Here is a 25,321-nt window from a genome sequence, read left to right on the forward strand (position 1 = left end):
CTTTTTTCTTTGTTTCTTGTTTGTTTTTGTTTCTCGTCTCTGTTTCTTTAATTTGTCTGTTTTTTTTTTTATGTACGAGTATGTGTGGATCTTTGTTTCTTCTCTTTTTTTTCTGTCTGGCTCTTTCGTTGTTTGTCTGCCTGTCTGTCTGTCTGTCTGTCTGTCTGTCTGTCTGTCTATCTTTTTGTTTATTTTGTGGCTGTATGTCTGTGCTGCAGTCTCTATCCCCCCGCCCCTTCTCTCTCTCTCTCTCTCTCTCTCTCTCTCTCTCTCTCTCTCTCTCTCTCTCTCTCTCTCTCTCTCTCTCTCACTAAAATTTAATTACATCCTCATTTGCACTATTTCTTGAGCAACTTTTCTTTTTACACTTTATACTCATTTTTCCGCCAAGCATATTTTTATCCTCGCTTTCAGTTCATGTTTACACCCTGCTCAGAATCCTTCCTCTATTTTTCTTTCCTTTAATTCTTAAGCTCCAACACTTCCTTAAAATTTCTTATCCTCTTTGATAAGCCTTGACACTTTTCAGCATCTCATGACACTCAGCAACAGGATCTGACACTGTTTGAGTCTGTTTAATACCTTCTGATGCTGGTTAATGCACTGTGAATTCTTTTTAATGGGTCTCAACTCCTTTCACTTACCAGTAACACTATTTAATAACATACGAATCTTTTTAATGTAATGTGACACACTTTATTATTCTTTAACATCTTTTAATATTAACTAATGGCCTTTAATAACATCTAAAACCCAAAAGTACAACCTGAGATCCTATAAATGCCCTTTGCCACTTTAAATACTCCGATGCCCTCTAAATATCCTCAGAAGTCCTATACTATTCCCGTAATATTCCCTTCAGTACCCTTTTGACAATCTTTAAATATCCCACTTATGTTTTTTTTTTTTTTTTTTTTTAATAATTCTAGCATTTTAGATATCCATTGACACTCTTTCATACAGTCTAACACCTTTTAATAATTTCTGGCTGACAGCTTTGCAATATTTTTTTAACATCTTATAATACCTTCTGATCCTCTTCGATGCTCTCTAACACCTTTTGATATCCTCTGAAACTATTTAAATATCCTCTAACACCCTTTACTATCCGCTGCTTTCATTGTAATAACCCGTTAAAAGCGTCTGACACTCTTACAACCCCTGGTACTTGAGACATTAACAGTTTTATCTTGACCTCTCGGACTCAACTTGACTCATTCTCCTTCACTTCCTGGTTCGTGGCTCTCGTCTCTCTTTCGGCTCTCTTGTGTGGTCGATAGTTCTCTCTCTCTCTCTCTCTCTCTCTCTCCTTTTTGTCGTGTAGTCGAGTTTTTATTTTGTATCTGCTTGTGTTTTTCTTTTCATCGTTTTCATACATGCTCGATTTTTCTTTTCTTTTTGTGTGTGTAGTAATTTTTTTTTTTATTTTCTATTTATTTGTCTCTGTTTTCATCGTTTTCATACATAAGCTTCATCCTCTTTAGTTTCATTTTAACTTTTTCCCCCTTCCTTGCTCTTTTTTTTTCTCTCTCTCTTTTTCTTTGCATATTTACATTTTTCATATCCGGGGTCGCTCACCTCTGTCATTTTTTACCTCACTGCCGCTTCCTCCCTCTCACTTTTTTTTTTTATATATTCATTCAGCATTTTTTTCTGTGTATTTAAATTCCTCTTTTTCTCTTTACTTTTTACACTCAATAATTCTCTTTCCAGTATATTTTTCATTATCTTTTTTTCTACTTTCATTTCACACTCGGTAGCTTTCCTTTTTTTTTTTTTATTCAGTTTGATTTTTCTCTTCACTTTTCTTTTTTTTCTTTTCTTTTCTTTTTTTACACTCAGCAGGTTTGTCTTCAATTTATTTCTACACAGCTCTTCTCTTTCTTTCCTCTCGTTGTTATATGTGGGAACTATTGTTATTCACACCAGTTATTTTCAGCATCAGAACTGGCGCTGTTCCTATTTTTGGCACTAAGACACGACACCACTCCTATTCTGATCCTAAGATGGTATTTCTGGCACCCTGAAAAAAATAAAATAAATAAATAAAAAGTGGCACGAAACACCTATTGTGGAACAGTGGCACCGCGCGCTCTGGTGTCCGAGGTATCTTCAGGCGCACGGGTTCGAATCCTGGCCACGATCCGAGGGTAGGAAGGGCATCCACTGAAGGTAACGGTTCCCAAATGCCATTATCAAAATTCCTCGTCAGGAAGCACCGTCCTAACCATGATGAACTGGGGAAACAGGACATAAAACCGAAATAAATAAATAAATAATCAATTAAAAAAAAATAAATCATCTATTGTATCTGACACTTCTTCCGTTCATACATTAAGTTATCTTGCTCAAAAGTGGCGCCATTCCTCTTTTGACACCGAAATGTGACACTATTCCTTTTCCGATTCCTTATATAAGTACTGATACCTAAACAGTGCCAATGTATACCGTACCTATTGCATTTGCCACGATTTTTACTCTTAAGACTTAACTTATTTTCAACACAAAGGTATACCTCTTTTCAAACCATTTTTTCCTCGCTCTGTCCCTCCCACCATCACTGCCAGTCCCGTGAAGAACCCCGCGGTAATGGAGTGTCAAGTGGTGCCAGAGTAGGTCGCCGGCACTCTGTTATGGGGAAGGGTAGCAGTGTGGGAGGAGGAGGAGGGGGGGAGAGGGTGCCAATGTAATCTTAGGACGCAGCAGGCATTCCATTTTTGACCTGTTTATACCTCTCTCTCTCTATCTCTCTCTCTCTCTCTCTCTCTCTCTCTCTCTCTCTCTCTCTCTCTCTCTCTCTCTCTCTCTCTCTCTCTTGGTCTTGTTTGTGTGGTTGGTTTTCATGTTATCCTGCTCCTCTTTCTCCTTTCCTCTTCCTCCTCCTCCTCCTCCTCCTCCTCCTCCTCCTCCTCCTCCTCTTCCTCGTCGCCATGAAGGCTAACGAAGGAAGGAATGTACGAGTAATATAGAGAAGACGGTCATCGGTTGGCTGGCTCTGTCATGGTGCTGGTGTGATAGTAATTCTCTCTCTCTCTCTCTCTCTCTCTCTCTCTCTCTCTCTCTCTCTCTCTCTCTCTCTCTCTCTCTCTCTCTCTCTTTCCAGGTATCATTTTAGACATCCATTTTTCTTCCCCTTCCTCTCTCTCTCTCTCCTTCTCTCGTACTCCTCTCCTTTCCTTCCTCCTCGTCCGTAGCTTGGAGGGAGTAAATGAGAGGAAAAAAGGGGGGAAAAAGAACACATCTCTGCCTCTCTCTTTCCCTCACCAGCTGCCTCAGTTTACCTCATTCTCCTGCCTCATTTCCTCCCTTTCCTCCCTCCTAACTCATTTTTTCCCGTCCTCTCCAGCTCGGATATCTGAATCGGGTGCGAGGTGGTGGTGGTGGTGGTGGTTATGGTGGTGGTCGTGGTGGTGGTGATGGTGGTGGGGCCTGCAATACCTCTCTCTCTCTCTCTCTCTCTCTCTCTTTCACATTCATTACGAGCCTCACTTCCTCCCAGCCTCTGTACAAACATCGCAAAGCATCCAGGGTTGTGTTCCTCTTTATCATCCCCCCCCCCTCCTCTTCCTACCGGTCTGCATTGCTGTTTGTGGGGCTACAGGAATCGTTTATCTTATCCGATTGAAGTGTTTTATGTGTTATTTGGTTCGTTTTATTTGTGTTTCTTGTTTATTTTTCATGCGTGTTTTTGGGTTGGGTTTAAATTGTTCGTCTTTATTGGTCGTCTAGTTTTTGTGTTGTATGCTGCAGCTTCCTTTGTTTTGTGGTACTGCAGGGAGAGGAGCTGTAATTTTTGGGTTTTAATTTGTGGCTTTTCCTATGTTATTTAAGTTTGGTGTTTTTTTTTTTTTATTTATTTTTTATGGGTGTGTTTGGTTTGGTTAGCTTAAGTTAGGTTTGAATTGTTTTGGTTTTGTTGTTATCAGTCTTGTTTTTTTGTTTGTTTTCTTATTTATTTATTTTTTTTGTGTGTGTATGCGTGTGTAATTCATTTCTCTCTCTCTCTCTCTCTCTCTCTCTCTCTCTCTCTCTCTCTCTCTCTCTCTCTCTCTCTCTCTCTCTCTCTCTCTCTCATATATTTTTTTCATTTATTTATTTATTTTTTTATGGAGTGTTTGGTTTTTGCTGTAATTCAGTTTTTTTCACATTTAGTTTATTTGATGTATTATTTGTTTTATCTTTGTTTATTATTTTTGCATTTTTGTATTTATTTTCTAAGGAGAGAGTTGTGTTCCTGTGGCCAAATTATGTTGTTGCTATTTTTTTTTTTCTATCTGGTTTGACTGATTGTTGTATCTTTACGTATCTATTATTTTCTCTATTGTTATTTATCTAGTTGTAAGGGAATGTTGTGTTTCTGCAGTGTTGTAATGCCGTTGTTGTTGTTGTTGTTGTTTTCATCTGGTCTTACTGTTTCATGCAGATTTTACTTTTTTTTTTCCATTTATTTGTTTATTTATTTATTTATTTAACTCAGGGAAGTGTTCATATTTTATAGTGTAATACTGTTTTTTTTTTTTTTTATCTGGTCTGACTGTTTTAAGTATTTTCACGTTTCTTTATTTTGTTTCTATTTTTATTTTTTTTTATGGAGTGTTGCTTAAGTTTTTATTTTATCTCATTATTATTTTTTGTATCTTCATTTGTTTCGTTTTTTTCAGTTTTTATTTTATTTTAGTTTAGTTTTTGTATGTATTCGTTTGTTTGTTATTCTTTCTTTTCTTTCCGTTTTTTTTCTGTATTTTCCCTCTCTCTTTTTGTCTCCTTGTTTTCATTTATACACGCACTCATTTGTCTATTTTTTGTTATTTCTCTTTTTTTATTATGTATGCAGTCGTTTGTCTATTCTTTTATTCTTTATTTTTTTTCGCTTTGTCAGTATTTTTCCTTCCCTCTTTTTTATCTCAGTTTTCATTTATTCATGTACTCATTTGTCTACGCGTTTTGTCATTCTTTCTGTTTCTTTCTTTTTTTTTTATTCATGCGTGGGTTCGTTTGTCTATTATTATTATTATTATTTTTTTTTTTTTTAAGTTTCTCAGTATTTTTCCCTCCCCATTTAATTCCTACCTGGGGCGATTCATGCAGTGCTAAGCTTATTCTCTCCACTCGTGAATGTGTTTAATTATGAAGAGTCGCTGGGGTCCTGAGAGAGAGAGAGAGAGAGAGAGAGAGAGAGAGAGAGAGAGAGAGAGAGAGAGAGAGAGACGTTGGAGCAAACATCTTATTCAACATATTACGCTGAACCTCATATCTCAATAAATAACAGTAAGAAGAACAAAAATAGTAAGAACAACAGCACCACAGCTCACACACACACACACACACACACACACACACACACACACACACACACACTGAAATAATAGTGAATTTTCTAACGTTTTTATTGATATTTGTCTTGTTTGTGTTGTTCTTATCTCTTCTTGTTTTTTTTTTTTTCTTCTTCTGTGTTGTATAGTTTTGTTGTTTTCTTGTCTTAACTTCCAAATATACTGTATCTGTATGTATATTCACTTGTGTCTTGTTTTGTCTCGTATGATATTGCCTTCCCTTGTCTTCCCTTGTCTGCTGTTGTCCTGTCCTTTCCTAACACTTTCTCTGCTTTGATCGTTCTTTGTTCATGCTGAGGTCATTGTAGAAAGAAGAAGAAAAGATGGTTTGCAGCAATACAGAAAAGAAAAGGTTAATTTTATCCTTTAGGCAACAGAAATATCTAAAATAAAAGGCTGTAGTACAAAAATAAGTGCTAGAAAAGTATTAAGTGGTTACCGGAAAAGTGATCTAGCAGTTAAAGGGTTAAGTTGCTCTACTTTATCCTGTCTTGTCATATTTCGCCCTGTCTTGTGTTTTGTCTTGGTTTTCCTTATATTATCCTGTCTTGTTTTGACTCCCCTTGCTCTTTCCTGTTTTATCATATTTTGACCCATTTTCTCTTTCCTTCCCTCGTCTTACATCCTTCCTGTCTTGTCTTGTCTTATTTTGTCTTTCCTGTTTGTTTTTGTTTGTTTGTTTTTTCTTGCGTGTTTTGTCCTTTTTCACGTGTGTGTGTTTTGGTATGTTATTCGTGTGTGTTTTAGGATGAGTATCGTGTGTGTTTTTCTCTTTTTTCTTGTGTGTTTGAAGTTGTTTCTCGTGTGTGATTTGGTGTGTTTTATTTATTTTATTTTTTTTTTGTATTTGGGCATATTTTGTTTTTCTTTTGACGTGTTTTTCGTACGTTTTGGCCTTACACTCTTTCCTATTTTGTCTTGCTTTCTCGTACCCTTTTTTGCCTTGCCTTGACTTGATTTGCATCCTTAACTCCTTGCCCTGCCTTGCCCTGCCTTGCCTTGCCTCACCTTATCTTACATCTTTTCTTATCTTGTTTCGTCTTGTCTTTCCTTGCCTTGCCTTACACTCTTTCCTATTTTGTCTTGCTATCTCGTGCCTTTTTTTTTACCTTGCCTTGACTTGATTTGCATCCTTAACTCCTTGCCCTGCCTTGCCTCACCTGATCTTACATATTTTCTTGTCCTGTTTCGTCTTGTCTTTCCTTGCCTTGCCTCACATCCTTCCCTGTTTTGTCTTACATTTTCTTTACCTTGTCTTGCCTTGACGTACATCCTTATCTTCCCTTCCATTGTCTTATCTTGCCTTGCCTTGTCTCTCCTTGCTGTCTTGCCACATCGCGCCTTCTCAGCCTTCCCGTAATAGTGGCGAGCGGTACCAACTAATACCAGGTGAATACAAGTCAATACATCACAACATCCGCCTCGACGCAATGCCAGTACATCCCCCCACCTCCCTCTGCCACCCCACTGCCAGCCAATCATCTGCGGCTTAGGTCAGACCCCTTCCCCCCATCCTCCCACAGTGACGGGGCTTGTGGGAGCATCAACTTTTCCTGGCAGAGTCGGATCAGCTGACACACGCCACAATAGATGCAATACAGAGAGAGAGAAAGAGAGAGAGAGAGAGAGAGAGAGAGAGAGAGAGAGAGAGAGAGAGAGAGAGAGAGAGAGAGAGAGAGAGAGAGAGAGAGAGAGAGAGGAGGTTTTGTGTGTGTGTGTGTGTGTGTGTGTGTGTGTGTGTGTGTGTGTGTGTGTGTGTGTGTGTGTGTGTGTGTTTATTGTTTTTGTGTTGATGTGTTTTGCAAGTATTCATTTCCTTCTTTTCTTCTTTCTTTCGTTCTCTTTCTTTTGTTCTTTCCTTTCTTTTTTCCTTCCTTTCTTATTTTTTTCTGTATTCTTTCTTTTTATCTGTCAATCTGTCCTTTTCTTTATTTTTTTATTTGTCAATCTGTCTATCTATCTATCTATCTTTGTCTTTTTTTTTTCTTTCGATATATCTATCTTTCGTTTGTTTGCTTATTTGTTTGTTTTTTCTTTCTTCTTTTCTTCATTCCTTCATTCTGTTTCCTTTTTCCCTCTACATTCATTAATATTCTAAGTACATTTGTGTTTCAGTCATTCACTTTCTTCTGTATTTGTTAATTGTTCAAGTCTTGTATGATAACGTGACATTATTTCATTCCATCAGTTCATTCATTCCTCTCATTGTTTGCTTCTCACTTCTCCTGTATCTTATTTGTTCGTTTCTCCCTTTATAATTTATTTTTGTTTTTATTTTGTTTATTGTAAGTAGTTTTGGTTATTTTCAGAGTCATGTGTTTGTACATTTTCCAAGTGATATCGTGTTTCATTGATTAATTTCCTTCCTGCATTAATTTTTTTTAAGCACCACTCTGTTTTATTAATTTACTCTCCTTTAATATTTTACCGAGTTTCATAACATAACATAGAATTCCATGACCTCATATATATATATATATATATATATATATATATATATATATATATATATATATATATATATATATATATATATATATATATATATATATATATATATATATATATATGTATGTGTGTGTGTGTGTGTGTGTGTGTGTGTGTGTGTGTGTGTGTGTGTGTGTGTGTGTGTGTGTGTGTGTGTTTATTTTTCGTACTTATAAACACTATTCTCTTTCATTCATTCCTCTTTTATTTGCTCTTTACTGTATATATTACTTTTCAAGCTCTTTTATTTGTTTTATTTATTTTATTTATTCCCTACTGTATATATTCATTTATCGAACTTAAAAAATTCTATTCTCTTTAGTTAATTTATCTTTTATCTGTTCCTTACTGTGTATATTTATTTTTTCACGATTTTAAAGTGCAGTTCTTTTTCTTTCGTTCATTCCTCTTTTATTTGTTCCATACTGTACATATTCATTTATCTAACTTATGAAATGCTATTCTCTTTTATTCATTCCTCTTTTATTTGTTCCTAATTGTATATATTTATTTTTCAAGCTTATAAAATATTCTTTTTTTCATTAATTCATTCCTCTTTTATTTGTTCCTTACTGTATATATTCATTTCTCAAACTTCTTTTATTTCATTCGTTCGTTCCTCGTTTATTCATTTCCTGCGTTTCCAAGATGACAAACTGCACTGCGTTATTCATCCATCCCTCTTTATTCTTATCTATTATACATATTCCTCTTTGTATACATAAATGTATCAACCCTCGTGAGATTCTGCTATATTGTATTTACTATTCTACATTATTCACTTTCAGTCTCTCTCTATCCATTCATCCTCCAAGTCGCTTAAAGTAGCATTATATTCTTTCACTGATTCATTGTTCTTTCCATTATTTATTTCCCGGGTCTTGTTGATTAAAAGAAGCGATATATTTTATTCACCAGCACTCCTTTGTATTTATTTCCTGGGACGGGTAAGCTAGAAAGGTATTATTTTGTCGTAAATGAAAAACATAATGAACGTATGAATGAATGAATGAAGAGATGAACAAAGACGGTCGGGGTCTTATTATTATTATTACTGAGGCTGGAGGAACAGAGGGAGGAGGAGGAGGAGGAGGAGGAGGAGGAGGAGGAGGATAACAGTGCAGCTAGTTTAAAGAGGAGCAGCCTGACGAAGGAGAGGGCGACTACTTCACTGTAATGAGTTCCTGAGGGAGGCGCTGAGTCTGTCTACCTACCCGTCTACCCATCCACACACACACACACACACACACACACACACACACACTGACAGACGAACATACTTACCTGCACATCTTTCTTTCCCCTCCTTTGGATTTTCATTTGTTCAGTTAATTATATGTGGTTGTTTATCTGAGAGAGAGAGAGAGAGAGAGAGAGAGAGAGAGAGAGAGAGAGAGAGAGAGAGAGAGAGAGAGAGAGAGAGGGGGGAGTGGAAGGATGTGTTTTTCGCTTTCTTCTTCTTCTTCTTCTTCTTCTTCTTCTTCTTCTTCTTCTTCTTCTTCTTCTTCTTCTTCTTCTTCTTCTTCGTTTACTTCTTCATCGTTTTCCTCCTCCTCCTCCTCCTCCTCCTCCTCCTCCTCCTCCTCCTCCTCCTCCTCCTCCTCCTCCTCCTCCTCCTCCTCCTCCTTCTTCAAGTCAATGTTCATTTTCTTGTGCTTCTACTTTTTCACTTCTTTTACAACAAACTATTTCATTTACCCTCCTTCCCTCCTCCTAATATGTTTCCTTTCTCACTTTTATATACTACTACTACTACTACTACCACTACTACTACTACTACTACTACTACTACTACTTTTCACTAACAACTCCCTTCATATCCTTAATCACTCCCTACCACTCTTTTCCACTCCCTTCTACGTACAACCACTTCAGTCACTTATCACCCCCTTCTCCCTCCCTCAGGTATACGGGCAGGTGGAGCAGAAGGAGGACGGGCGGGAGGTGTTTGAGTGGTCCCACAGCTACAGCAGAGTGTACGAGCCTTCGGGAGTGTACAGCCCCACCAGCACCTTTCTCAACTTCGAATTGTACAACGTGGAAGCGCGAGAGAGGGTGAAGTGCATCTCAGGGGCAGAGGGTGAGTGTCCGGAGGGCTGAGGGCACGGTGGTGGTGGTGGTGGTGGTGGTGGGTAAGGGAGAAGGGTTTAGGAGAGACGGGAGAGCAGATGTGAGTGGAAATGCAGCAGGAGGAGGAAGGAGAGGAGAAAATAAATGGAGGTAGTGGTTGTAGTGGTGGTGATGGCGGATTGGTAAAAGGATGGGAATGCTGGAGAGAGTGGGTAATGAATGAGAATGCAAGAAAAGGAGGAGGAGGAGAGAAAAGGAAGAGGACGAGAAAGGGGAAGGAGGTAGTGGTAGTAGTAGTGATGGTGGAGGAGGGATAAGGAAGGACATTGTAGAAGGGGAGAGGGGATAACAAATGATGCAAGAAAAGGAGGAGGAGGCGGAGAATAGGGATGAAGGTACAGTAGTAGTAAATGTTGTGGTTGTCTTGGTTGTGATGGTGGTGGAGGGATAAGGGATGAGAATGCAGGAGAAAGAGGAAGAGAGAGATGTAATTGCAGGAGGAGGAGGAGGAGGAGGAGGAAGAAAAGGATCTGGAAGTGGAAGAGGAAGATTAAGGAAGAAGAATGCAGGAGAGAAATGCAAATGAAAATGCGGAAGGAGGAGGAAAAGGACAAGATTGCAGATGATGGAAGAATAGGAGGAGAATGTAGGAAGAGGACGAGAACGAAAATGCGAGAGAAAAAAGAAGAAAGAAGAGAAAACCAATACAGTAAGAGAGAGAAGATGTGGGAAAGAGGAGAAGCAGGAAGAGGAAGAAAAAGGAAGAAAAGAAAGAGGCAGCAGGTGATGGAAGATGAAAAATGATGAAGGATAAAAATATAGGAAGAGGAAGTTGTGAATGAGAATGCAAGAATAGGAGGAGGAAGAGGAGGAAGAAGAGAATAACAGGAAGAGAGACTGTGAGGCTAAGAGAGTGTATTAATGTCTTCTTTTGTATTCAAGTAGGTTTTCATTTGTTGATTTATTGATTGGGTCTTTGCGTGTTAACATTTGAAGAGTTCCGAGTGTGTTTTTTTGTCTTCCTGGTACGTTTGTTTTACAGATACCGTGTTTTCTTTCATTTATCATCAATATTATCGTTCGTTTTTTTTTCATTTGTTTATCCCCTTACTAACTGTGATGGCTTACTGTTTTAAAATGCTAAGAGTTTTGGTGTAATTTCTAATGTTTTTTGGTATATGATTATTACCTTTATTTGCGTTTATTTTAGAATGATGCAATTTTTTTTTTTTTTATTAATTTCTTGTATGTTATCGCTTCCATTTTATTTAAGAGTGATATTTTTTTATTAATTTTTTCATCAATATTCGTGTTCGGGAAGATTTATTCACACGGAAACATTGGAGAGTCGCAATATTCCCCGCCACTCCGCTTCATTAGGGTCACCTGAGCGGCGCCACCTGAGCTGAGGGGCTGAGCTCAGGTGCTGCTGCCGGGGTAATGCAGTCTTCCAACATTATCTATACTGCGCGACACATAGAAGATGAATCTCCGTCCTCGCTACAGTGAAGGAGTAGACGAGTAAACCTTTCTCCTTGTACTTCAACTCACAATTTGAAAGGAACCATCATCTTAGCGGGTTTCTAAAAAAATCCAGTTTTCTACTCTGTCTAAGTTTTTCCATGGGTAGTCATCAAATAAAGAATGAATTTGCACCCTCGCTACAATGAGTGTTATGTTGGGTAGACGAATAAACTTTTTTTTTATCTACTTTCCCTTACAATTTGAACTATCTATCATCTTAGCGAGTTCCTGGGAAAAAAAAATGCCCCAGTTCTCCACTCCTTGGGTAGACAGCAAATAAAGAGTGAAATTATACTCTTGCTAAAATGAACGAGTACTGCGTAGCCGAGTAAATCTCTTTTCCCTTCCACCTTTGCTTACAATCTGCAAGGAACCATTTTAGCAAGTATCTTCATAAGTCCCACAGTGTTATTCCCGATAAGGTTCTCCAGGGAATAGCTGTCTTAGTATTATGGGTAGACAAGAGTGAATTTACACCACTTTCACTTAGTCTGAAAGGAACCATCGTCTCTGCGAGTTTCTGAATAAATACCAATTTTCTACTCGATAAGGTTTTCCAGGGAATTGCTTTCTTAATAATATGGCGCGTCGACCGTCTGTTCCTTGTGCATTGAAATAAGACCAACAATACATGCTAGAGCTGTTACCAGGTACTCATTATCTTGACAGTATACACTGCCTGTGTGTCAATATATCGCCTTCCTCTTCGGCATATATACAGCGCCAAATCATTTATAAGGTGCCTGTTGGTACCAACCTTACTGTACAGTAAGGAATGACAGCTGTGCCTTCATGTGCTACAGAAATAAAATCATCTAGCGCCGTATATTACAAGGAAGTTTACACATTCGCTTGCCACATAGATTTCATAACTATTCAGGTAACTGAGAAATGTGCATGTTTTACCCGTGCAGCTAAACCCGCTTGTGAACAGTTCAGTAGAGGATTCCAGCGTAAGCCCTGCACCGGTAAGATTGTACTGTATATTCGTGTTGCGGTGTGGCGGTGACCATTGCTCCTGCTGCTGCTGCTGCTAATGTTAGTAATACTGCTACTACTAGTATACTACTAGTGATGGTGATGATAATAATAATAGAAATAATAATAATAATAATAATAATAATAATAAAGAGGAAGGAGGAGAAGAAAAAAGGACAAGAAGAGGAAGAACAACAACAACAAAGCCAACAATAATGACGACGACGAACAGCAACAGCAACAACAAAGAAAAAAAAAAATAGAAAAACCATGATCATCATCAGCGTGCCGTGGAGTGGAATTCCTGCTTCACTCACTTTCTCCTCCTCACGCTTCCTCCCTAAAAGTGTGAAGGCCATGACACTTTTTGCCTCCCCCTGCGCCCTTTGAAGTCACCATCCTTCATCCTGCTTGCGTTAAAATCACACCAATAAAACATCCATCAGTTAATGTCAAGCTCTCACTAGCCAGACACATCAATAGTTACTTATACGTTGCCAGAGGATCAATATATCGACAAAAACGTCTTGGAATGGAACACTGCACATTACTCAGCTATTGGGAACACATCAAAATCTTCAGTGGCGTAAATAAAAATTGACTAATAACATGGGCTACCGTGAAATGTGTCAGATACCCTGGCAGCCTTGACAAGGATCGTATTCTGAAACATTTCGCCGCGCCTCGATCCACAATCAAAAGGGTGTAATTGAAGTGACACGGGTGGTTTTTAAGGAGTTTTTTATGGCTCTAGTGACAGATTGACAAGATTCCCACATTATTAACAGCAAAAACGCTCTTGAGAACCCGACGGATCACACTTGTGGCCTTTGAAACCAGTCGTGGTGAGAGAGCAAAGCGTTTCTGAATACGGGTTTATAATACGTTACACAAGTTTTTAAAGGTTATTTTATGACTAGTGACAGATTGACAAGATTTCTACATTAACAGCAAAAACGCCCTTGAAAACTCCACGGATCACCTCTGTGGCCTTTGACAGTACTCGTGGTGAGAGGGCAAAGCGTTTCTGAGCACGGGCCAGAAAACTGTACAGGAATGACCGCCATACCTCACCAGCGCTCTTCAGCCTTCAGGGTCAGGCCACGCCACGCACGCAAGCCACGCCGAGTGTTCCCGGAATACTTGCATGAATTGCCGCAGTGTGAATGCTTGCGGTGTAAGTAAGAATAGATTACAAGGTGACGCGAGTTCGCAGCTGCTGATTATTATGGAGGAGACAGGCAGCCCGTGACTGTCTTAAGCTACCGCAAATAAAACCCCGGGAGTGTACACGCTCAGATTCCAGCTACTTGTGTGTTTAACTTTTTTTTCTTGTTCTTGTTCCTCATCTTGTTCTTGTTCTTGTTCTTTTTCTTTTCTTGTTCTTCTTATTCTTGTTCTATTTGTTCTTGTTCTTGTTCATCATCTTTTCTTTTCGTTTTTTTCTTTGAGTTTTATTTTCTAAGCAGTCTACAGTCAGAAACAGCTTTAGCAAATTTTTCGCTGTAAATATTGATAGCTTTTCCTCCCTTTTTTATTGGGAAGACCAGCTAAGGGGGAAAAAAAAAAACTAAAAAGAAAGAAGAAAAAACACTCCTAATGCTTTTTCTCTCAACACCCCCCCCCAAAAAAAAAAAAAAAATAGATCAGAGAGGAAATTTAATCAGTTAATATATATATATATATATATATATATATATATATATATATATATATATATATATATATATATATATATATATATATATATATATATATATATATATATAAAAGAATTTAGTAAATTATGATTAATGTATATAATTTCTTTTCAAGTAGCATTCAGTTGCTGAGTTCAGTTTTATGGATCTCATGAATAAGTAAGCACCACCAAGTATTTATGGCACGCAGCCCTCAAATTATTCCCATGGGAGAGGTCAGTCCCCGCGTGTGCATGTGACCTCTATTGACGCCACGGCAGTCTTAGTGTGTGGTTTATTAGGAGTGTTTCAGGGACACAATTGATAATGCAAGTGGTATGCATTGGAGACCTGACAGTGCTACCAGGCATGTATTGAAGTGTATGCTCTCTCTCTCTCTCTCTCTCTCTCTCTCTCTCTCTCTCTCTCTCTCTCTCTCTCTCTCTCTCTCTCTCTCTCTCTCTCTCTCTCTCTCTCTCTCTCTCTCTCTCACCCCAGGAACATTCCTACTTGTAATACAGTTCCAACCCTTAATACAGCTTGCTAATGTGTGGTGTGTTGCAGGAGCTACCATGTCAACACAGTGTACTAACTTGTGTGTTGCAGGCATCTCCATTTCAACAGTGTGCTAATGTGTGGTGTGTTGCAGGAGTCCCCATCTCAACACAGTGGCAGAGCTCTGGTTACACTTACCCCATCCAGATTGCCCAGTTTGGCCTCTCTCACTACTGCAAACACCTCACTGAAGAAGCTCCTCAGAGGCAAGTCTTCTTGTTATGTGTGTTCTTTTGTGTTAGTGATGGGTCGTGACTCTTGTGGGAAGCTGATTGCTGTGTAGTTAGTGTGTATGTGTGTGTGTGTTCATAACTAGTGTGTTTTTTACCTATTTGTTCTTAGTTAACTTATTTTTTAGCTGGATTCAGGCAAATTTGATGGGTTCTGTAGTGCTGTTTTATTACATTTTTTCCTGAAATTTGTCAGTGTTTTCATGATTATTATTTTTGCCTTATGAGTCTTCTTTTAGTAATGTATTCCATTGATCTGCTAGTGTGTGTGTGTGTGTGTCATAATACAAAGGTTTATTAGTGGCAATGATATATAATTCAGATACAGAAGTAAAAAAAAATATATATATATATATATATATATATATATATATATATATATATATATATATATATATATATATATATATATATATATATATATATATATATATATATATATATATATATATATATATATATACATATATATATATATATATACATATATATATACATATATATATATATATATATATATATATATATATATATATATATATATATATATATATATATATATATATATATATATATATATATATATATATATATATATATATATATATATATATATATATATATATATATATATATATATATATATTAGAAGACCAGCTGACAAGAGAGAGAATGTTAGAATACACATAATGGAAAGAAGATAGATCATTGCTTCTCAGTTTCACCAGCACAATTTGTTAACCCTTCTCATTTCCTCCTATTTTCCCCACTTTTGTCTCTCCACTTTTGTCTCATCATACTTTTCTCGCTCAATATTTTCTTCCTATGATTGGCAACTTTTGCCTCATCACATTTACCTCCTTCTTACCACACTTCAATACTTTTCTTTGCTCTCCTTTCCTTCAGATATTCCCCACTCTTCCTTCATCACAATTCCTTTACTTTCCTCTCTTCATATTTTTCCCTTCCTGCAAATTCTTGTCAATATAAATCCCATTCTTCTTTCATCTTAGTTCATCCCTTTCCCTTTCTCTTTCTTTCTATATTCTACTAGACTTTCTCTTTTATACTCCACTCTTTTTTCATCCCAGTTCTCTCATTTTCCACTCTCTATACTTTCTGTTTCTACACATTCCTCCCAATATCCTTGTGTTCTTTTCTCACATCAGTTTTTATTGCTTTCTTTCCATTTTCTCTCCTTACTTGAAATTTTCTTATATACTCTCCTCTTCCTTCATCACAATTTGCTCACATTTTCTTTATCGTAATTTCTCTTTTTACTTATTCTTCCCAGTATCTTTCTGTTCTCTCATTTCATAGTTTTCCTTGGCTAGACATTTTCCTCTTAATATTCCCTTTTGGTTCCCATAACAATGCCTCCTTTTCCCTCCCATCAAATAGTTTTTCTTCCTAAACATTCCTCTCCTCTCATCTCAGTTTGTCCCTTTTTTCTGTAGTTTCCTTTTGTTAGACTTTTCCCTATTAATATTCTCCTCTAATCCTTCATCACAATGCTTCTACTTCCCTCTTGTCATACAGTTTTTCCTCCTAACTACACTTTTTTCTTGATATTCTCACTCTTCCCTCATCACACTTCATCTCTTTATTTTCCTACCGTCTCCTTTGCTCCATTCCTCATCCAGTACCTTTCACTCAGCTTTAGAGAGACACTTAACTTACCTTGGCAGATGAAATTGTACTATTCTCCTGCCTAATAACATGCCTTTATTTATTAACTGGGAAAAATATCACACTTTTGTCCAGTGCAGAGAAAAAGGAGTGAAATTACACCAATACAGTTTCCTCTCAGTTTCATGTTTACCTTTTATTTATCTATGTTTATTTTATTCATGTATATATATTTTTTTTTCATCTGACCTTTAGATGTTTCCAGAGATGTGTTGTTATTTACTTTGTTGATTTGTTACTCGTCTGCCTTATTCTTCTCTCATTTTCTTTTTGTCTTGCCTCATTTTTTATATATTATTTACCGTGTTTAATTACCTATTCATTCCCCATAAATTATACACTTTCATCCAGCATAGAGAAATGGACGGAAATTTGTAATAATATCTATACAGTTTCTTGTCAGTATCCACTTGTTTTTCATCATGTACCTTTGTCACTTCTTTATTACCAAGAAAAAAATACCTCACTTTCATTTAGTACTGAGAAATGGATGAGTATGTGATAATACCAATACTCACCACTTGTCGCTCATAATATGTTAATTGTGGTCAATAAACACTGTCTATCTATCTAATAGGCCACAGAGATGATTAGCTGGGTTCTCAAGAGTTTCTCCAGTTAATGATGTGGAAATCTTGTTAATGAGTTACTAAAGACATAAAGGCACCCTTTAAAACCTGTGTATTTTCAACTGGAGCCTTTTGAATGTAGTAGAGGTGCAGTGCAGAAGTGTTTCAGAATATGGTGCAAATATGAGTACCAGTTTTATCCTGAACAGAGAAATGGATCTTAATCCTTTCACGGCTAGACATTCTTTTCTCATAAATCCTTACAACTTTTTAACCACTTATATGTATACTTAAGCATGCTAAATAGTTATGTAGTCCAGAAAATACAAAATTAATCTGTTATTCTCGTTTTTTCTGTGTCTGTGTATGCAAACTATTTTTTATACTTCTCTAAATATTACAAAAAAACCATACCAGTAAAAGGGTTTAATAATACCAATAGTTTCCTCACACAACCCACCACTTGTCTCTCACTGTGTACCCTTGTGTGTCCTGCAGGGTGGTGGTGGAGGATGGGGACCAGCACATGGGGGCCTGGCAAGTGGTGGGGGCGGCCAGCCGGGTCACACGAACACTTGACCTGACCACTCACACCAATGTCCTCAGGTTCAAGGCGCCAGGTATGTGTCTTGTGTCTCTCACCTGTCATGGGATTTGTTATTTAACCCTCTGAATCCTGTGACTGTCTTTTGCTCTTATTTTAGGCCAAGATTACAAAGTTTTACAAGGTTGCAAGGGTGCTGTCTTAAAAATTCTCGATCCAAAAGTATCTAGTTTTGTACAGTTTGGAGTTACAGTGGGCTAATTCAGTATCTTGCAAGGAGTCACCTGGGTTGTAAGAGTTTATTAATGTATGTGTTTATTTATTAATTTATTTAGTTTGTTAGTTGTTAGTTTTAATTAATTAATTTATTTTTATTTATTTATTTATTTGTTGATTTAACAATTTATTTACTTATTTATTTATTTTATCGATTTACTTTTTTTTCTGACCTTTCTATGTTTTCAGAGGTGTGTTATTATTTACTGTTGCTCATTTGTTATTTCTCTGCTTCATTTCTTTTGTCATTTCTTGATTTGTCTGATTTGGGATTTATTATTTACTGTACTTGTTTATCTATGCATTCTCTATATAGATTGATCTTATCTCTTTTTCATTGATATATATTATTATTTTCTTCATTTGTGTATTTCTTGTTTGTCATTTTTGTTGTATTCTTTCACTAGTTTTTTTTTGCAATAGTTACTTGTAAATCTTATCTTTTTAGAGACTGTATTTTATTCACTTCATTAATTTGTTACTTATTTGTCATTTTTCTATCATAATCTTGGACTTTAATAAAGAACGCACCTTTATTATTTATTTATCTGTGTGGGCTGTTTCTTTATAATTAAGTCTTGTTTTTTCCCCTCATTTTACTAGTATGTAGTTTAATAGAAATATGTAGATAACTGATATTGTTTTTATAGACCAACATGTGTCCTCATATTTATTCTTCCTACATATTCCTATGTATCACCCCCATGTCTCATATATTCAAGGACACTTAATTTATCTCATATCTTTTCTAATGCATCAAGGACACATAATTAATCTCACATCTTTGCTACACACCAACATGTATTCTGGTACCTGCTCTTCCTATGTATTCCTAGTTATTCCTCAATGCATCATTCAAGGACACTTCATTTGCCTCATTGATTTATGACTTAGGTGCAATTTTCTTCTCATCAGCTTGGTGCATGAGGTGACCTCCTTTTTACGGTGCTGGGAGATTTGATCAATAGCCAGTCAATAAGCCAACCTCTCGACATATCTTGTGTGCCCTCAGAGTCTCCTTCAAAGGGTGCTGTGGTGCTGAGCCTGGCAGATGTCACCTCTCAGAGCCTCCTGGTGCTGAGCCTTCACTTTCTGGCACAGGGCAATGCGAGCTTTTCCGTCACTGTGGAGTTTAGGGACAAGAAGACTGAGGTGGTGACGGTGCACTATGTCCGCTCCGACCGACTCCTCCAGGTCAAGGTAGGTCAGGGGTCAAGGGTTAAGGGTCAGTCTTTTTTCATTAACCTGTGGATGTTGTGATGAAGGAGTCATGCTTTGTTTGAGAACCTTATTTTCTCTCTCTCTCTCTCTCTCTCTCTCTCTCTCTCTCTCTCTCTCTCTCTCTCTCTCTCTCTCTCTCTCTCTCTCTCTCTCTCTCTCTCTCTCTCTCTCTCTGTAAGTAACTTTGGTGTGAAGTACTGTACATAATTTGAGATTTTTTTTTTTTTATGTAAGTCAAGGGTTGTTCAGTCTTTATTAACCTGTGGCTGTTGTGAATTTAGGAGTTTTGCTTTATTTGAATACCAGTTTTATTTTGTCTTTTCTATTTAAATAACAGTTATGTCAGGTGCCCCTTTGTTATTTGAGAACTAGTTTTCTTCTATAAGTAGCTGTTGCGATATGAGGTGCCCTATTTGAGAACCATTTTTTTCTATTTGAATTACAGTGGTGTGAGTTGCCCTATGTAATTTCAGAACTAGTTTCTTCCTATTTGAATTTCAGTAGGAGGAAATTGGTTATCAAAGAGTGTGAAATGTGACTAAAATAGAGTAAATTATCAGGTTGGTGGTGTGGAGTCAATGAGGAACTTTAATTAAGAGGAGATTGGTGGATGTGGCGGGTGTAAGATGATGACTTGCAGTGAAATATGAGGACAGATTGCTGGTGTGTGTGAGAGTGAGATGAGAGTGAGAGGATTGGAGCATGCATGGAGGGAATGCAAGGACAGGAATTAATGGAGACTCTTCACTTGCAGCCATTCCCTTGCAGCAGGTCTTAGGAGCAGCCATTAGATGTAGATAGAGTGATTGAATTGAGATGGAATGCTATATGTCTTCATGGATACCCAAGTTGTATTGTAACAAGTATTTTTGATGACATTTGAAGTTGCAAGGCTATTGATAAGATATTTAGGGAAGAAACATTGATAGTTATATTTCTGTGACAATATTCAGTGTACCAATTTAAGATTTTTGAAGTACATATGTATTCTTGACTTAGGAGATGAAGCTAGGTTACTTAATCAGAAATCTCAGAACAAACTGCCTCAACCACCACCACAACCACCACCATCCTCACCACCTCTTCATTGCCTCACTACAGGACCGGCAGATCTACTACGGCCTTGGTGAGCGGTCCGGGTGGAGTCGCATCACCAGGAACCTGCTCATTGATGTACACAAGGCAGCCTCCTCCACCCCAGCACTGCGGAAGAAGTTCAAGAAGGTGAGTGTTTACCTTCCCCAGGTCATCTCTTTTTTGTGCCTTGAGTCGTTTGTGCCAATATTGATTTACTCTTTGAATGTCTACTTACAGTTTTCATAGCTGTTTAATCTTTTCACTACTATTTGGTGCATCTTTCCTTAATTTCTAATCACTCTAAGACATCTTGACTTGTTGTACATCCACATCCAATCCTGAAACTGGGTAGAAGTTATAAAATATATTCTATTTAATTTCCTTCATTCTTGTAGATGCTTATAAAGATTTAATGCATTACTTCTGGTGCTGTTAATTGTTTGATTTTACTTTGAAATGGTTTAATCCTTGTAAGTACTATTAGGAAAACTCTGAACTGGTAGAAGAAATGCATAAAAAAAAGATGGAAGGCTGGTGAACTATTTGACAGCATAGAGAAGTGTACATCCTCAGGTAAATACTGTATAACTGACACACTCAGTTTTGGATCTTCATCACTCAGGCTGGTATCAGGTTAGAGTATTCTCAGTTGTACTTGGTGATGCTTGAATTTTTTTATACACAGGTATTGATTTGTATTTTATATAGTATGATATATGTATAATTACATTGAATGGATGTGTTTTCTTTTTTAAATACAATTGGTTATTTATGACTTATAAATAAGCCATGTTACTTTAGAATTATTCACATACAGAAAACTATTATATTACAATCAACCTCACATTTAGATTTTTATATTTAATATATTTTTACAGTTTTCTTGATTTTTTTTAGATTTTATATTTTGTAAATCTGAATTCTGCACTCATGAATCAAAACAAAGGACAAAATAATTCTTTTAATTTAGCTGTATACTGGTGGACAGGTATATTTGATGCTTATGATATTAAGATTCACGTCTACCATTATTTAAAGTTTTCTTATGTTCTCTTTTGATACTCTTTTTGTAGTTATCTTCCTTTCCTTCTCCTCTTCTTCATCAGCACTCCTGTTTGTCTTCATGACTTGCCTACATTCATTTTAACATTTTTCACGTACTCTTTCTTTAGTTCCTCATCCATCATGTTGCTTTCCTGCTCCCTTCACCACTCCACCTGCCTTCGTTCAGTGCTCCAGGGCCACTCAATTTATTGCTCTTTGTCAATTCCTCATTTATCACTGGCTATTCTTACTTTCTAATTTATGTTCCCAGATTTCATTTATCATTCACTCCTCATCCTCCCTTTGCACTGAATTTCAAGGGTAATCAGTTCGTTATTTTCATTGCTAATTTCTCATTTAGTGTTTGTCTCTGCTTCCTCATTTATTATTCTATTTTTGTATTATTACTTTCTATTGATCTTTCTTCCCCTCACCTAAAGTTTCATGGTCATATATTTGTTTCTTTTCTGGAACATAACTTTGTTTTCCTTAAGATTTGTGTACTTTTCTTATTCATAGCCATGTTTGCCTGTCAAGTTTATTTTATACATTTTCCTTTCATTTTTTATCTTTTATCTTTTTTTTTTTCATAGTAATAATTTTTTTTTCTTATGATGTTTGCCTTTCTTATTTATTACCATGTTTGTATGTTCAGTGCTCTTCTTTCTCCTTTTATATCTTCCTTACTATTATTATTATTGTTATTATTTTTTTTTTTTATAATTCTCTTCTTTGTTGATTCCTTAAGTAGCAAATATTTTTTGTGAGACTCCCGTTTCTCTTTGTCACCATTTATCATTACTGCCACTTTTACGTCCCATTTATCACTTCCTTCATCACTCATTCCCTTTCTTTTACCTCCTCATTTGTGGTTCTCTTTCTGTATTTCATTATTTATTCACTAGTAGCTTTGGATTTTCTTGTCTTTTCTTTTCTTTATACTCTTATTTGTGAACCTTATTGCCAGTTTTCTCTCTTTATCACCTCATTTATCAGTGTCTTGGTCATTCATCTTTTTTTTTTTTGAGGTTTTCAGATTTTACCTCCATTGTATTTTTATTTATTGGTTTTCATTCATTTCATCTATCCTTTTTTATTTGCTTGCCCATATATTACTTATTCTGTACTTTATCACTTCTTCTTTTCCTTTGCCAATTAGTTTATCATATTTGTTTTCCAGGATGCAAGTTTTTTTTTTTAGTTTCATCAGCTTTTTTTTTTTTTTTTATATATAATTGACATCATTGACATTTTATTTATATTTTTTTATTTGCTTCCTTTTATACAACTCTTTGTCTTTTCAATCTCATTTATCCTTTCTTAGGTAATACTGCCTTTCTATATTCCATCTATTTCTTCTGTTTATCCCTTTCTGTACCATTTCCATCACCATCTATTTCTGTTATGTATTCTTTTCTTTCTTTTACCACCTCAGTCATCCTTCCCATTTCTCTCTATTACTATTCATTATTACTTCCATTTCCCATTACATCCCATTTATTTATTTCATTTGTTCCTTTCTTTACCTCCTCAGTCATCACTGTCTTTTCTATGTATTCTTTTGTTTTTCCTCCTGCCCATTCATCACCATCTATTACTTTTATTTATTCTTGTGTATAGATAGACTCTTTTCTCTCTTTATCACCACAGTCATCACCATCTTCTATTTCTTCATTTCTTTTCTACTACTTCAGTCATTACCATCAGTTTCTTTTATTTATCCATTCCTTTCCTCACCACTTTTCTTTCTTTATCACCTCAGTCACCATCATCAGTTTTCTCTATAATTTAGGTTATTTTTCATTCAGTTCTGTTTAAAACACAACATAAATCCATAAAAATAAAAATAAAAAGGGGGGAGTGATTTTGGGACCTGTAAAGTATGAATTTTTCTATAGTAATTTGAATGGGATAAATTGCTTCCCAATTTGAACATTTCCAATTTGAATAGCCCAAAAGAACCAGTTAAGTTCAAATCATGAGGTGCCACTGTATATTCTTCCCTCTGTTCACCACTTCAGCCATCACCATCTCATTCCATCCTATACAGGTGTCAAGATCCAAGCTGAGGCTACTGTCACTATCACTCAATGGCTCTGGCAGCATTGCCAATGTCACCCTGGCCTCAGCTGAGCACCTCCACCACTTCTATGATGCCGCTGACTGGCTCCTGAGGCACCAAGACCAACAGGGAGGCTGGTCCATCCCGGTTCCCCGCAAGGTGAGCTGCTGGTACCCCTAGTTGTGTCTTGCAACCGTATTGTGGAACACTTCTATGCCACACCTTTGCTACTTTCCAAAGGCTGTAGTTGAAATGACAGGTTTTTAAGGTGTTTTTATGGTTCTAGTGACAAATTGATAAGGTTTTTATGTTATTAATAGGAGAAACACTCTTGAGAACCTGGCTATTCATCTCTGTTGCCTTGGAACATAGCCATGAAGAAAGACCAAAGCATTTCTGAATACAGGTCTTGATGTCATCTCTTGGTTATCCTTTGGCAGTGAAGAGCAGAGTACTGTACAAGTCAGAGAGTTTATAAAGTTAGAGAGAGAGAGAGAGAGAGAGAGAGAGAGAGAGAGAGAGAGAGAGAGAGAGAGAGAGAGAGAGAGAATATGGACCCTATAGTATAAGTAATATAATATCTGTATTGTTATTTATCAGGGCAGTTTTTTGCCACATAAATCAAAGGTTCAGCTGGAGCCATCAGTTTATTGTAAGATAGATTATTGATGGATGGACGGATAGACATAGTTTTCTCAGTTACTCAGTCAGTCAATTGCCAGATGATATATACTGTATTGCTTAAAAAGTTCATATTATAAGTTTAGTTTTATCATCATTAGTTTAAATTGTTGTGTATATTTTGTACTATGTGTGAACCCTCACTCCATTTTCAAGGTACTTAACAATCCTCTAATTTTAGATAATCTCTTTGGGTTTTTCCTTTATGGACTTGCCTTTCAGTTTGCTCTTTTTTTCATTTTTGTTTTTTCTAGGCCAGTATACTTCATACATGACAAAAAAAGATAAATAGATAGATTAGAAAACAACTCTTTGACAGTCAGTAAGTTGACACATGCACACATATCTGAATGAATGGTGTTGGTGCAGGTGATCAGTGGGGTGCTGGAGCTCGGGGCAGGTTGGTACTCTGCCATGGCTCAGGGTCAGGCCATGTCACTGCTGGTGCGGGCCGCCCACCACTCTGGGGATCCCCGCTACCTCAGGGCTGCTGCTCGGGCCACCTCGCTCTTCACCATCAATGCCACACAGGGTAAGCACACAGCCTGGACTGGAATTTTTTATTAAACTTTTAGACCAATAACTAATAAAAAAAAATGGTAGTTCATACCCTTTCATAGTTCATGTTTTCCCCTACCATTGCCTTGCAGGGTGAGTATTGAACTTCACTGGAATTCATTTATTTAAATATGTAGCAAGTAAATAACCTGTTGTTCTTGTTTCTCTCTAAATGAATCATTCAGAAATCATTAATATGTCAGCATTGGACTTCACAATACTATGAAGGTTGTCTGGAAATGTCAGTCAATATACTAAGAATATTAGAGTTACAATGCAATTGATTTTAGTTATTTTAAAGATTGATGTATTTAAAAATAAAAATCATGCCATTTTTTGTAATTTAAAATGTGTGCTGTAAATAGTTTGAGATGATGGACCTCAGTCATGTATTGTTCATTTTAGTTTAACATTGAACTCACGACAAGATATGCACAGCTTCACTTTGTAGCAACACAGTGCTGTAGATTAGGTTTATGCTGCCTGCTGAGCCTCACATTAGCATGTTTGTCCTGCAGGTGGAGTGCGAGCTTACTTCCCTGGCAACACCGTATGGTATGAGGAGTACCCCACCAATCCTTCACTCTTCGTGCTCAATGGCTTCATCTACAGTCTTCTGGGACTGTACGACCTGAAGGAGTTCTCGTAAGTCTGCTGCCACCACTCCCTCACCCTGTGCCTGGTATGCGCTGCTCTGGGATGCCTTCCTTGTCTGGGTGTGGGGAACTGTCTGGGATCATTGAT

The 25,321-nt window shown here is 36.8% G+C and overlaps 1 protein-coding gene across 5 annotated transcripts in view; it reads left to right on the forward strand.

Annotated features, from left to right (window-relative positions):
* Positions 1 to 25,321, forward strand: part of LOC135113612 (D-glucuronyl C5-epimerase B-like) — a 251,472-nt gene that overhangs the window by 217,181 nt on the left and 8,970 nt on the right. For all 5 annotated transcript variants that reach the window (XM_064028971.1, XM_064028972.1, XM_064028970.1 and 2 more), the window contains 8 exons: positions 9,726 to 9,900; positions 14,721 to 14,832; positions 17,613 to 17,734; positions 18,947 to 19,134; positions 20,257 to 20,379; positions 23,327 to 23,497; positions 24,389 to 24,551; positions 25,096 to 25,222. In XM_064028971.1, coding sequence (XP_063885041.1) covers positions 9,726 to 9,900; positions 14,721 to 14,832; positions 17,613 to 17,734; positions 18,947 to 19,134; positions 20,257 to 20,379; positions 23,327 to 23,497; positions 24,389 to 24,551; positions 25,096 to 25,222 — 1,181 coding nt within the window. The remainder of the gene's footprint in view (positions 1 to 9,725; positions 9,901 to 14,720; positions 14,833 to 17,612; positions 17,735 to 18,946; positions 19,135 to 20,256; positions 20,380 to 23,326; positions 23,498 to 24,388; positions 24,552 to 25,095; positions 25,223 to 25,321) is intronic.

The sequence above is a fragment of the Scylla paramamosain genome, chromosome 26 (genome assembly GCF_035594125.1).
Source record: "Scylla paramamosain isolate STU-SP2022 chromosome 26, ASM3559412v1, whole genome shotgun sequence".
In the NCBI taxonomy this organism is placed as follows: domain Eukaryota; kingdom Metazoa; phylum Arthropoda; class Malacostraca; order Decapoda; family Portunidae; genus Scylla; species Scylla paramamosain.